This window comes from Polypterus senegalus, chromosome 12, assembly GCF_016835505.1.
Source record: "Polypterus senegalus isolate Bchr_013 chromosome 12, ASM1683550v1, whole genome shotgun sequence".
Lineage (NCBI taxonomy): Eukaryota > Metazoa > Chordata > Cladistia > Polypteriformes > Polypteridae > Polypterus > Polypterus senegalus.
In genome coordinates this window covers 159,075,791-159,090,447 of record NC_053165.1, presented here as the reverse complement: position 1 = coordinate 159,090,447, position 14,657 = coordinate 159,075,791, and the positions used below count along the sequence as shown (strand labels likewise).

The 14,657-nt window shown below is 41.1% G+C and overlaps 1 protein-coding gene across 2 annotated transcripts in view; it reads left to right on the top strand.

Moving 5' to 3' along the window:
• The first annotated feature begins 9,135 nt into the window (after nucleotides 1–9,135).
• Nucleotides 9,136–14,657, top strand: part of cc2d1a (coiled-coil and C2 domain containing 1A) — a 107,351-nt gene continuing 101,829 nt past the window's right edge. The window contains exons 1-2 of one of the 2 annotated variants that reach the window (XM_039770482.1): nucleotides 9,136–9,561; nucleotides 14,400–14,526. In XM_039770482.1, coding sequence (XP_039626416.1) covers nucleotides 9,496–9,561; nucleotides 14,400–14,526 — 193 coding nt within the window. In that variant the 5' untranslated portion in view covers nucleotides 9,136–9,495. The remainder of the gene's footprint in view (nucleotides 9,562–14,399; nucleotides 14,527–14,657) is intronic. The other variant, XM_039770483.1, reaches the window with a different exon arrangement.

The window sequence follows — 14,657 nt, the reverse complement described above, 5'->3', positions numbered from 1 at the left end:
CTATCTATCTATCTATCTATCTATCTATCTATCTATCTATCTATCTATTATATAGTGCCTTTCACTCTATCTATCTATCTATCTATCTATCTATCTATCTATCTATCTGATAATGAAAGGTCAGCATTAAGCAATGAATTTAATTTACATAGTCTGGGGTGGGGGTCGACTTGTTCTCAATTCTACTTTTTGTAAAAATTAATTGATTTGTATGGAATGATTGCAATAAAATTAATTAAATTTCAAAAAAGAAAAAAAGGATGTTGCACTTCAGCCATGTATTGATCATAGAGAGCTGAATAAAATAACCATTAAAATTTACATAGTCTATGGGTCTCTCCTAACTCGTGTATGTTCTGCATCTCTTCCATAATATTCTGAATTGTTGATACTGGTAAAATAAACTGCCCTTGAAGTTTCATGTAAAATAGATTAGAGATTAGGTAGATAGATAGATACTTTATTAATCCCAAGGGGAAATTCACATACTCCAGCAGCAGCATACTGATACAAAGCAATATTAAATTATAGAGTGATAACAATGCAGGTATTACAGTCAACAACTTTATATAATATTAACGTTTACCCCCCGGGTGGAACTGAAGAGTCGCATAGTGTGGGGTCTCCTCAGTCTGTCTCTGAAGCTGCTCCTCTGTCTGGAGATGATCCTGTTCAGTGGATGCAGTGGATTCTTCATGATTGACAGGAGTCTGCTCAGCGCCCGTCGCTCTGCCACAGATGTCAAACTGTCCAACTCCGTGCTTACAATACAGCCTGCCTTCCTCACCAGTTTGTCCAGGCGTTAATGCTATCAATTTTACATTAAACAGTTTAATTAGTAATTTAGCTGCGTTTTTTGCAATATCTTGTGCATTCTTGCCACTTTATTACTGTTCGGTAAGTGCCACATAGTAAATTTTTCACCTTGAAAGTTAGTTGTACAGTTAAAATCGATGGCTATTTAAATGGCTATCTATAAAGGTAAAGCTAAAAGCCAGCCTGTGGGCCCGGCATGGATGTTTAGAATTTTTAAAATCCTCAACAGGATTCTGGTCTATTATGAAATTTAAATCGTGGACAAATTTTTACGCTGAAGAGCCTGAACTGAGTCACTTTGACCCAATGTCTCTGCAAATTAATTTTTTCTTACTCTGTTTCGTAAGAGAATTGTGAAATTGTGTGTATTTCATTGTTAGGTTTTCTGCATTAAGTGCACTTTTCAGACAATTGCTATTGAATGTTGATGTTATGTAGTTTGATGTTAATCTCGAGTTGTTACGATACTACGTCGTTATTATTATTCATGTTCAATAAAGGCTGGCTGGTGGCGTCGCAGGCAATTCAGGCTCCTTGGTCGGTCTGAGTGCGCATGTACTGTGAGTGTCGAATGCACAAGCACCAAAGCCGACATCAGGCCGAATTTCGTCTTAATCCGCCCCTGGCTATTATGACTGTATTTTATATAATTTGGTGAACAGTGAACACGCATTACTATTACGTACAAAGGTAACATGTAAACCATTGAAAATTTACTTCATTTCAGAGGTAATAAAAATTTCTGAAGTTATTGTATTTCTGTTTAGGCAGATTTAACCAGTTTAAAATGGTCCTAACCCCCAACCCCATTCACGGAAACGTTATAAAAATGGCATTCATGAATGATGGTTACGCTTTTGTGAAAGAGCACCCTTATAATTGCGGACTCACTCCAGGCTGCGAAATTCTTAAAAAGCTCCAAAAGTTGTTTTGGTTCCTTCGGCAAACAAAAATACTGTATCTAAAATTTAATTGCTGTAATGACTATGCTATATTAACAAATGGTGGTTTATTAAAACCGAGATCACTTTAGCGCAAAATCACAACTTATTTGTTAATGAGGGCCGAATTGAACACAAGCGAAATAGAAAACGCAAAGCACTTCAAAAAATAAAACACGCCTTGATGTCTAACTTAATAAATAACCAGGTTTTCTACATAATAAAATAACTACTCGTATCAAACGTTACCATCCAAAGCTCACTCACCGAAAGATTTGGAAAATAAAATCTAGAACATTCGACTTGTAAACTGTGCACGTCATGTACAAGCATGCGCTGTAACCAATCATTTCCATTAATAACCGTAATATATCAGTATACGGTATGTTGCATATTTTGACAGTAGAAACATGTCGATTGTGCAGAATTGTCCTGCAAAAAATAATGAAATGTATTGTTTAAGATATACAGGTAATTTTCAGTTGAACATTAGGTCATTTTCATTTTTTTCAGAAACGGTGTTCTACTTTCACCATTCACAGTGTTTTTGCCGTTAAATTTACGGACATTTTTTACAGTGATAGAAACAAATAAAAAGAACAACTAATTAGTATGTCAGCTTCATAAAGAAATAATGAAAAAAAAAATAAATGTCGGCAAGCTCTCCTCCCAGATACCAACCATCAAAAATGATCAGGTAACAAACTGCCCCTTTTATGTTATCCAATACGTGATCACGTAGTCTCTCAATCTAATGATGTAAAGATAAAATCTTACCCGAAGAAGGGGCCTGACTTGCCTCGAAAGCTTGCATATTGTAATGTTTCTAGTTAGCCAATAAAAGGTGTCATTTTACTTAACTTCTTACTAGCTGGACTTAGTGAAATATTTGATAATGCATTTATATTTCTATCAAATTATTGTAATTTGAATAATAAAAATATCTTAACAGTAGCTCATTGACTCGTAAAATTGTGCAGCTTTACCAAAGTACCTTATTAAGAAAAATATAAACGGCGCACAATGTCATCCCAAATGCTTTTCAAAATCCAGCGGCACAGGAGCGACTACGGTCCTCTCTGCGCGTGCGCGTTTCCAAGCGCGCTCCCTCCACGTGACTCCGAGTTCTCGCTTGCCCTTAGCCTGACTAGCGCCTCTCATTAGGCTACACTGCGCAGGCGTCGAGATTACGGCACGAGTGCGAGCTACGTAATTATTGATAATACTATTTAGTCTGAAATGTTTTATAATAATAATAATAATAATCGATTATAAGCATAACATGTTAAAACCCGCGTAATCCAATTTAGGGTAGCGGGGAGCTAAATCTTATCACAGAAGCTTCGGGCTGCAGCAGCCGTAGTTAATATTAGTTAATATTGTTACTTACTATTTGTCCGAAATCCTTATCCGAGGCGGCTTATAACATTTGATAAAACTGGTATCTCTATCTAATGCAATGTACTAAATGCCAAAAAAAAAACGCTAGTGACATTTCAACGGCTAACTTTAACGAAGGAAAAACTGTCACTCTGACCTTTTCTTCAAAGTTTTTATCCGTAACAAACTCACAGAATCGCTGCTCAAATGTTACACAGATAATTCTAGGGTCATAAAACACAATGCAACTTTCTTAAAGTAAGCGATGTTCGCAGCAGAATGCAAATGCGCTTGTGTCGTCATTAAAGGGAGCTCTACTGAACGTCCATTTTGTCACGGGGTATTCATTTTGTATTTCTCAGATCTTTTTTATTTTTATTTTTTTTTTTAATTTTATTATAATCATTCCATACAGATAGATTAATTTTTACAAAAAATAGGATTGAAAACAAGCCAACCTCCACCCCTGAGAAAGAGAAGCATGGCCATCGGAGCAAAACTTAAAGCTGTTCAAAATACATAAATTGATGAGTTTAATAGGCAGATAAAAAAAGAAAAGTGCTGTAAGAGCTTATTCTAAAATATTATTAATGAGATCCTGCCAGGTTTTGAAAAAGTTCTGCACAGATCCTCTAACTGAGAATTAAATCTTTTCCAATTTCAAATAGTATAAAACATCAGTTACCCACTGACTTAAAAGAGGAGAGTTAGGATCCTTCCAGTTTAGCAAAATAACTCTGCGCGCCAATAGTGTAGTGAAGGCGATCACAGTTTCTTTGTCCTTCTCTGCTTTAAAACCATCTGGAAGAACAACAAACGCAGCTGTTAGTGGGTCAGGAGGGATTGGGACCCCAAGGCTGCCTGAAAGGCACTTAAAAAGTTTTGGTCCAGAATGATGTTAATTTGGTGCAGGCCCGAAACATGTGACCCAGTGAGGCTGGGACTTGATTGCAGCGTTTGCAAGTTCAATATATAATTTTAGGTTGAATAACTGTATGCTTTGTGCATATGGAGCTCGAGTGAATTCTCTGCATTGCTACCTTCCACTCCTTTTCTGAGATGTTGAGTGAGATATCTTTTCCCCATTGTCCTCTTGGATCTTTGAAAGGGAAGGAATGTAAAATAATTTAATATATTGCAGAAATGCTGTCTGAGTGCTCCAAACTGAGCAATATTTTTTCCGGCATGGAGGAGGGTGCAAGATGAGGAAAATTGGGCAGGTTCTGTTTGACAAAGTTCCTAATTTGAAGATAGTGAAAGAAATGTGTGGCTGGAAAGTAAAATTTGTAGTGTAATTGTTCATATGATGCAAAGATGTTGTCTATATAAAGATCTTTAAGCAATTTAATCCCAAATCTTTTCCAGATATTAAAAACTGCTTATGTTTGCAGGGGTTCAAAAAGGTGGTTCTCGTCCAGAGGTGCCACAGATAAAAGATTCTCCATCTTAAAATTCTTTCTACATTGGTTCCATAGTCTGAGTGAGTGAAGCACAGTTGGATTATCAGTATATTGGCGATAACTTGCATTTATCGGGACTCAAAGCAGGAAATATAAAAAGGAACTGCAGGATTTTATTTCTATTGCTGACCAAGCCTGTGTATGTTCATCTATTTGTGTCCAGGTTTTTATAGCTTGTATGTTTCCTGCCCAGTAATAAAACTGAAAGTTAGGTAGAGCCATGCAACCTTCTGCCTTCGGTCTTTTTAGGTCGCTCTTTGGATACGTGGATGTTTTGAATTTAAAATAAATGAGGTTATGGTTGAATCTAATTGTTTGAAAAATGATTTAGTGATGTATATTGGAAAGTTTTGAAATAAAAAGAGAAGCTTAGGAAGGATATTCATCTTAACAATGTTAATTTGTCCAGCTAGAGTGAGATGAAGGGTTATTCTCAGATCTTTTTGCTTAGAACTATTGGTGGACATGAAGAAAGGAATTTTTAGAGAGGTCCCTCAAAGTTGCTATGTACTGTTGTGTTTTAATTTTGCTTCCTTTAACTCTGATAAATACCAAATAATTTATTATGTTATGTAAATAAGACAAGGCTCCATCTATCTATCTATCTATCTATCTATCTATCTATCTATCTATCTATCTATCTATCTATCTATCTATCTATCTATCTATCTATCATATAGTGCCTTTCATATCTATCAACAACAGCAACATTTATTTATATAGCACATTTTTATACAAATAATGTATCTCAAAGTGCTTTACATGATGAAGAAAAGAGAAAAAAAGACAAAGACAAAATTAAAATCAGAGAAAACTAATTAACATAGAATAAAAGTAAGCTATCTATCTATCATATAGTGCCTTTCATATCTATCTATCTATCTATCTATCTATCTATCTATCTATCTATCTATCTATCATATAGTGCCTTTCATATCTATCTATCTATTATATAGTGCCTTTCATATCTATCTATCTATCTATCTATCTATCTATCATATAGTGCCTTTCATATCTATCTATCTATTATATAGTGCCTTTCATATCTATCTATCTATCTATCTATCTATCTATCTATCTATCTATTATATAGTGCCTTTCATATCTATCTATCTAAAAATAGATAAAAAGAAAATAAAACTAAACTAAAAGTCACCAAATCAGGCTTCAGATCTGTTATGCATTCAAGCTGGTCTTTCATGCTGGACCCCTGTCCTGTCCTGTCCTGTCCTGTCCTGTCCTGTCCTGTCCTGTCCTGTGCTCTGCTCACAGAGTGACGCCTCCTTCCATTGACCCTGTGACTTAGAAGCGGGAGACTGGAAGGGGCGGAGTCCAGGTGCCCTCACTTGGCGTCTTCTTGGTGATGTGGGAGGAACAGAAGAGGACTTGATTAGTGACAGTGCCCCCTATCGACCTGGGGTGGGATCACATGTCTTAGAGGAGCCCTGAGGGTGATCCAGAGACGTGCATGCGTGACTTTATATTTATTTATATAGATATGTATGTTTAAAGTATATACATTTAATACATTTACATTATGCTATTTACATTATGTGTGAAGTGTCCCAGGTTACTGTCCATAACGGGGGGAGTTACTCAACATGATACGGTGTCTGTGAGAGAGACTCCCCCCCACCAATGCTCACAGTGTAAAACTGATTATTAAAGACGTTGTTATGCACGACAGAAGGAGCTGTATAAAACCATAAGGTAGGGATTCACATCCCCTGCCAGCGCTGACAATGTAGGAATTATTTTGCGGTGTACTTATAAAGTCTCCTGCATTAATGTTCAGCATGAAAGGCGCTATATAGGCTGTAAGGTGTCCTTAACTCTGGTCACTTCCCTTGTAAGTGCAGTCAGTGCTCAGAATGAAGAAAACAATCCATCCAACCCATCCATTTTCTTAACCCGCTTATCCAGGGCAGGGTTGCAGGGCAGCTGGAACCAATCTCAGCACTGATTGGGTACAAGGAAGGGACAACACTGGGACAGATGCCATTCCATCACAGGGTGAACATACAGACACACATAATGGGACAGTTTACCTAACATGCATATCTTTGGGCTCTGAGCAGAAACTGGAGCACCCCAAGGAAGCCCACATGGACACGAGGAGAGCATTTAACTTCCATACAAGGAGCATTGGGGGCACAAACGCAAATCTCTTTATTGTGAAGGATGGCACCACTACTTCTGTGCCACCATGCCACCCTTAAGGCAACAACTGATCCATAAATGTAAAATTCCTTGGGATAGTGAACCATACACAGAGTGATTCATTTACATTGGATAAATATGAAAACAATAGAGATATGCTGAACTGTAAAGAACACTGAAGATATGCCTCACTATGAAAGGTGCTATATAAAATCCTGAGGCTGTCACTTCAGTCTTTACACGTGTCTTGCACTGTGATCTTAGGCATCGCCTGAAATGTGCTGGTAGAAACTCTGCAATCAAGCTATGAAATGTAAATCATTTGTCCATTTTCTAACTCACTTATGCACTTTCAGGGTGGTGATTGTCCCAGCAGCAGTGGGCACAAGACACGGATCAACCCAAGATGCCAGTCCTTTAAAGGGCACCCCCCAGTGACTTACATCCCTAAAGTGCTGAATGTGAGATGAAGATGGCTTTGTATAAATTTAAAGAACTGCATGCATGTATAGTTCACTTCGCACATGCAATTATACTTTTGAATAATTAGCGATTTGAACAGAACCGTTGCCATAGCTGACAACTGTTAAAGAAAAATAAACGTCATATGAATACATTTCTATACTTTGCTTATTTTATTGGCTTACCACCAGTGCAAAATAATTTCTCTTTTGTATTTTAAGCAGTTTTTTTACCTATAATACGCATGGTTGTATTTTCTTGACCTCACGGAAATTGTTTAAAGAATTTCCCTGGTAGTTTCTCCCGCTGAAGGTTTGCGACAGTGATGGCATATACACAGCTACTATCAGGCCTGCCGTAAAGTGCGCCTGTTGCGTCGTACACGTACTTGGCACCATAGAGATAGAATTACTAGACGCCTCATGACCATCAGCATCGTACGTCAACGTCGCCGCCATATTGCGAGTGGCACTGCTGTGGAGTGAAGTAACGAATAAAGATGCCTCACGCATGTGCTGCTTGGGATTGTACAAACCGCTCCAAACCAGATCTCGGGGGATTATATTTCATAGGTAAGGCTGAATAATTGTTTTGGTTATATTTGGCCATTAGAAAATCCCGTTTTATAATCTTAGCACTTAAGGTAACCTTACAATAAAATTAAACATTAGTGAAATTAAAACAAGAGAATGATAAAACAAAAAGCAATAATTAGCAAACAAACAAAGATAACTGGTAGTAATAGTGCAGAATTCACAATTGGTATGCCAGTTTGAAAAGATAAGTTTTGAGGGCAGTTTTAAAAAAGTGTTATTGAATCAAGCTGACGGATATGAGAGGGAAGAGAATTCCCGAGTTGAGGAGCACCAGGAGAGAAGCTCGAGCTCCCATAGCACAGAGTCTGATGTGTGGTAAAGAAGGTAGAGCTGCAGAGGAGGATCTGAGTGAGCGAGAGGAGTGCCAGTCTGGAGGAGATCAGTGAGGTGTGGAGAGCTTTAAATGTTCAGAGCGGTACTTTACATTGTATTCTGTAGTTAACAGAGAGTCAGTGAATTTGACAGAGAGAGAGTAGGTGTGATATCTTCACTGGATTTAGAACAGCAGGTTATTATCCTGGCAGCAGAATTTTGAAGAAGCGATGGATACGTTTTTGTGGGTTGCCAGACAGAACAGCATTACAGTAATCTATACGTAAGGTGACTCGGGCATTAACCAATACTTCAGTACTGTGTTGTGTAAGAACAGGATGAAGTCTAGAAATGTTTCAGAGATGGAAGAAGGGAGTCCGAGAAATGTTACTTATATGGGAGGAATTATTTAATAATAATTATTAATATTGTTTAATAATTGGGGCGGCACGGTGACGCAGTGGGTAGCACTGCCGCAGCCGGGTTCACTTCCCGGGTCCTCCATGCGTGGAGTTTGCATGTTCTCCCCGTGTCAGCTTGGGTTTCCTCCCACAGGTTAGGTGCTTTGGCGATTCTAAATTGTCTCTAGTGTGCGCGCCCTGTCCGGGGTTTGTTTCCTGCCTTGCTCCCTGTGTTGGCTCGGATTGGCTCCAGCAGACTCCCGTGACCCTGTAGTTAGGATATAGCGGGTTGGATAATGGATGGGTGGATTTAATAATTGCCATTATTAGTGAATAAATGGATATAAATAATTGCATGTAAACGATTCGCCAAAACGATACTGTTTTATACGTTATTGTTTTTTCATCATTAAACCCGGTTTCCACGTCTACCCTTATTAGTTTAAATGGCACTTTTGCCACTTGCAGTAGGGCGCACGCGCTGACGTATCGTGTCGACTGGGCAACACAGTGAATGCGGCGTCTGTCTATATACAGTATGTCTATGCTTGGCACACCTTTTGGGAGTACGATGGCATTTCGATACCACGACCAGTAGAACTGCCGTAAAGTGTCGCCGTTGCTTCGTTACGCGTCTGCAAAACAGGAAGTTGCTGATTAAAATAAGAGTGGAAGCGTCTCGCAAAACTAGGGAAAAAAGAAAGCGATTGTTTGTATACATTAAACGAATAATTGTTAATCTGATGAAGGAACTGTACAAGTCATACAGTAAGACCGTCCGTAAGGCTTAAGGACGCCTTTTTAATAATAATGGCTCGAGTGTCATTCAGCTGCGTCCACCGAAAGGATGGCTGCCAGCGTTTAGTGCTTGTTTGGTGAATTTCACTGGACGCTTCTTTGGGTTGGAGTCGGAGAGATCATCGCAGAGCTTAAACGAAGAGCCTACTCGTCCTGCTGAGGACTTCGCATGAATCGAGCGAAGAAAGCGCCGGCCCCCCGGCCGAAGGGGCAGGGAGCGGCGGCCGCGCGGCAGGTGAGTCCGGCAGGTGTGCGCGGCGGCTTTCCTTCCTGGAAACGGTGGGACCGTGACATCATGTATGGGATTCAGGATTGATTGTGTTTTATGTATCTGGAAAATCTGAAAGCGTTCTGTTTCATAGCCTTTCGAATCAAAAGTAGAATGACCTGTACAAGTAACACAAAATTAGAATTTGTCGTTTATCTGAAAAAGTAAATAAAATAATGTGCAGCTTTACAGTGTGCTCTAAATTACAAAGCAAGTGACATAAGCAAGAGGGTTTAAAAAATACTAAACGTTAGGTTTTTAGTTTGTCAGTGAACGTTTTTCCTTGTTTCATTTCTCACATCTCTTTTCAGGGGCCCTTAACTCCTACAAGTTGTTGTCACCCATCTTGAATTTATAGTTAATGTTCTTTTGGCGGGGTCCGACACCCTAAAATGTCTTGCTTTCTTCTTACGGCAAACATATGAGTTTCCTTTAAGATCCCAAAGTGTGTGTCTTAGGTTAGCTAGTGAACCCGAATGCACACAGTCTGGAATGACTGACTGGGGGTCCGGATGGTGACAAACTGGTGTCCCAGATTGGCTTACTCCATTACTCCTGCTCCATCAGTTCCTCTTATGGGAAAAATCAGGTTCAGAAAAGGGCTGACTGTACGATGCATTTTATTTCAAACTTGCAGGCCAGATCAGCACATTAATCATATTTTGTTTAGTCCTACAGTTGAAAGTCAGTTTCCATACACTTAAGATGAATTATTTAAAACTCACACCTCCACAGATTTTCTAGTAAAACTGTATGTTTGGCATATCGTTTAAGATGTCTACTTTGTGTAGAGGTTGGGCGCGCGGGCTGATTACTAGCTCTAGTCAGCGTATGCTAAACTGAAGTCGTGAGTGTTCAGGCTGGATTAAAAAGCTTGAGATTGAAGGCTCAAGGAGACTGGGCTCCTTTAACGTGTGTGGTGACATCCTTCCCATCTTCCACAACTCTGTGATGGCCAGTGTGGTGTGCTGGGCCGGTAACCTCACGTCAAGAAAGGCCCACTGAATCACCAAGCTGAGTTAGATGGCAGGCTCAGTTATGGGATGCTCTCTGGTCCTGCTGGAGGTGGTAGTGGTGGCAAGAATGAAGACGAAACTAAGGACCATAATGAGCAATGCTGTACGTTATACAGTGGGTACGCAAAGTATTCAGACCCCCTTCAATTTTTCACTCTTTGTTATATTGCAGCTATTTGCTAAAATCATTTAAATTAATTTTTTTTCCTCATTAATGTACACACAGCATCCCATATTGACAGACAAAAAAAAAGAATTTTTGAAATTGTTGCAGATTTATTAAAAAGAAAACTGAAATATCACATGGTCCTAAGTATTCAGACCCTTTGCTCAGTATTTAGTAGAAGCCCCCTTTTGAGCTCATACAGCCAGGAGTCTTCTTGGGAAAGATGCAACAAGTTTTTCACACCTGGATTTGGGGATCCTCTGCCATTCCTCCTTGCAGATCCTCTCCAGTTCTGTCAGGTTGGATGGTAAACGTTGGTGGACAGCCATTTTAGGTCTCTCAGAGATGCTCAATTGGGTTTAAGTCAGGGCTCTGGCTGGGCCATTCAAGAACAGTCACAGAGTTGTTGTGAAGCCACTCCTTCGTTATTTTAGCTGTGTGCTTAGGGTCATTGTCTTGTTGGAAGGTAAACCTTCGGCCCAGTCTGAGGTCCTTAGCACTCTGGAGAAGGTTTTTGTCCAGGATATCCCTGTACTTGGCCACATTCATCTTTCCCTCGATTGCAACCAGTCGTCCTGTCCCTGCAGCTGAAAAACACCCCACAGCATGATGCTGCCACCGCCATGCTTCACTGTGGGGACTGTATTGGACAAGTGATGAGCAGTGCCTGGTTGTCTCCACACATACCGCTTAGAATTAAGGCCAAAAGTTCTATCTTGGTCTCATCAGACCAGAGACTCTTATTTCTCACCATCTCAGAGTCCTTCAGGTGTCTTTTAGCAAACTCCATGAGGGCTGTCATGTGTCTTGCACTGAGGAGAGGCTTCCGACAGGCCACTCTGCCATAAAGCCCTGACTGGTGGAGGGCTGCAGTGATGGTTGACTTTCTACAACTTTCTCCCATCTCCTGACTGCATCTCTGGAGCTCAGCCAAAGTGATCTTTGGGTTCTTCTTTACCTCTCTCACCAAGGCTCTTCTCCCCCGGTAGCTCAGCTTGGCCGGACGGCCAGCTCTAGGAAGGGTTCTGGTCATCCCAAACGTCTTCCATTTAAGGATTATGGAGGCCACTGTGCTCTTGGGAACCTTAAGTGCAGCAGAAATTTTTTTGTAACCTTGGCCAGATCTGTGCCTTGCCACAATTCTGTCTCTGAGCTCTTCAGGCAGTTCCTTTGACCTCATGATTCTCATTTGCTCTGACATGCATTGTGAGCTGTAAGGTCTTATATAGACAGACAGGTGTGTGGCTTTCCTAATCAAGTCCAATCAGTAGAATCAAACACAGCTGGACTCAAATGAAGGTGATCTCAAGGATGATCAGAAGAAATGGAAAGCACCGGAGTTAAATATATGAGTGTCACAGCAAAGGGGCTGAATACTTAGGACCAGGTGATATTTCAGTTTTTTTTTTAATAAATCTGCAACAATTTCAAAAATTCTTTTTTTTGTCTGTCAATATGGGGTGCTGTGTGTACGTTAATGAGGAAAAATTTAATTTAAATGATTTAAGCAAATGGCTGCAATATAACATCCATCCATCCATCCATTTTCTAACCCGCTGAATCCGAACACAGGGTCACGGGGGTCTGCTGGAGCCAATCCCAGCCAACACAGGGCACAAGGCAGGAACCAATCCTGGGCAGGGTGCCAACCCACTGCAGGACACACACAAACACACCCACACACTAGGGCCAATTTAGAATCGCCAATCCACCTAACCTGCATGTCTTTCTAACCTGAAACCGGAGCGCCCGGAGGAAACCCACGCAGACACGGGGAGAACATGCAAACTCCAAACAGGGAGGACCTGGGAAGTGAACCCAAGTCTCCCAACTGCGAGGCAGCAGCACTACCACTGCGCCACCGTGCCGCCCTGCAATATAACATAGAGTGACAAATTGAAGGGGGTCTGAATACTTTGCGTACCCACTGTATCCTCTCCATGACACGTAATATAATTCAACAGAAGCGTTTCAAGAAACACTGCCGGTTCTCTTTCATCTCTCTGGGTTTTGTGCCTTTATGTTGCCTAACTGCTCTGTTCTCAAGTCAGGAGTTTTTTCTCCTTGTTTTGTAATTCTGGTGTGTGTGTGTGTGTGTGTGTGTGTGTGTGTGAGAACATTTGTTGTACTTTAACTCTTTGAGGGCTGAATATTTTTTCCTAAAAACGTACTTTTCTGACAAGCACACAAAGCAATGGTTTCACACAGAAATGAACCTAAAACCTCTGTTGGCTCCCAGGCTGTCTTCACGTGGCGGGGAACGGGGGCAGCAGTGGTGGTCGTAGTGCACTGTTATCTGGTTTGTACCCCTTGTCACTGTCCCCATAGGCACGTCAGCAACACAAACCTGCTCAGCGCCACGATCAGCTGATGTGGGCACCTGACATTCATTTTCAATCACGTGAATCAGAATCGGAGTCTGAAAAGTCAGAGTCCAAGTCAGCGATAAAGTGCAAAACATCGTCCACGGAGTATTTTGCTTTACTCATTTGCTTCGATCTCTCGCCAGATGTCGCTGCCATTTTTGCCGTTGTTCGCCCCTTTCTTCTCACGTGAGCGCGGGGAATCTCGGTCAAACCAATGAATTTAACATCTCTAGCAAAGAGAGTCCAACTAAAACATAACGGCCACCATTTACAGTTGATTACCCCTCCTTTTGACAAAAGTCGACATCCGCCCCGAAAGAGTTAATATTTCTATATTGGAGCTTCTGTAAAAACTAAATTCCCCCTTTGCAACAAATAAAGTACTGTCTGTGTGTCTGTCCATCCATCGGCAGTCAAACCCAAGGACTTGCACTGGAGAAAATACCCTAAAATGAAGGCACAGAAGAGGTCGAGCCTGAGAAGTGATTCTTAATATCGTTTGACTCCGTGAAAGGCAACTGTAGAAGGTTAGAGGATTTTATTTAGGCACTAGTCATGGTGCCGGTCAAAGATGGACAATAGAACAATTTAAAACGATTTGTTGTCTCCCATCCACGGTGGCGCAGTGGGTAGCGCCACTGCCTCGCAGTTAGGAGACTTGGGTTCACTTCCCAGGTCCTCCCTGTTTGGAGTTTGCATGTTCTCCCCATGTCTGCGTGAGTTTCCTCCCACACTCCAAAGACATGCAGGTTAGGCTAGTGTGTGTGTGTGTGTGTGTGTGTGTGTGTGTGCGCGCGCCCTGCGTTTGTTTGGCGCCCTGCCCGGGGTGTGGTTCCTGCCCTGCGCCCTGTGCTGGCTGGGATTGGCTACAGCAGACCCCCGTGACCCTGTAGTTAGGGTATAGCGGGTTTGATAATGGATGGATGTCCTAAGTGTGCCTGCACCGTCATTCCTCGATGTCCTTGTGTGTCTGAATCCCCCCTAGAACTCTGCTTCTCAGACTCTGTCATTATTTTTGAAGTGCCTTTCTCTCCTCCTGTCCATTTTTATATTTCCCATCTTTGATGGAGACTCTCGGTGTGCCTCATACTCCTTTTCTCCTCCTCGTGTGTCTCACACTCGCACTTCCTCTTTCGCTTGCGTCGCCAAAGCCAAACCGACCAATCGGATTGCTCTGAAGAACTCGACCCCCATGCCTTACTGTTTTTATTATATATCAGATGAAATTTGTCTGATCAATGCTCTCTATTACGACAGATGGGCCTTTTACTGGATTTATCCCCAGAAGGGATGGACAACAATGAGGACAATGCTGACCTGGAAGCTGAGCTCCTTGCCATTACAGGAGATAAGCCATCTTCAAAACAGAAGGGCTCCGGTAAAAGTGAGTTTGTTTTCATTTTTTTCAGTTATGTGACTCGCACTTAGTGGTTTAATCCTTATGATGAGCCATTGGCTTCTTGGGAACAGGTGGAGACGCCACATCAAGTTTTCTGATATTCTAATAGTGGTGTT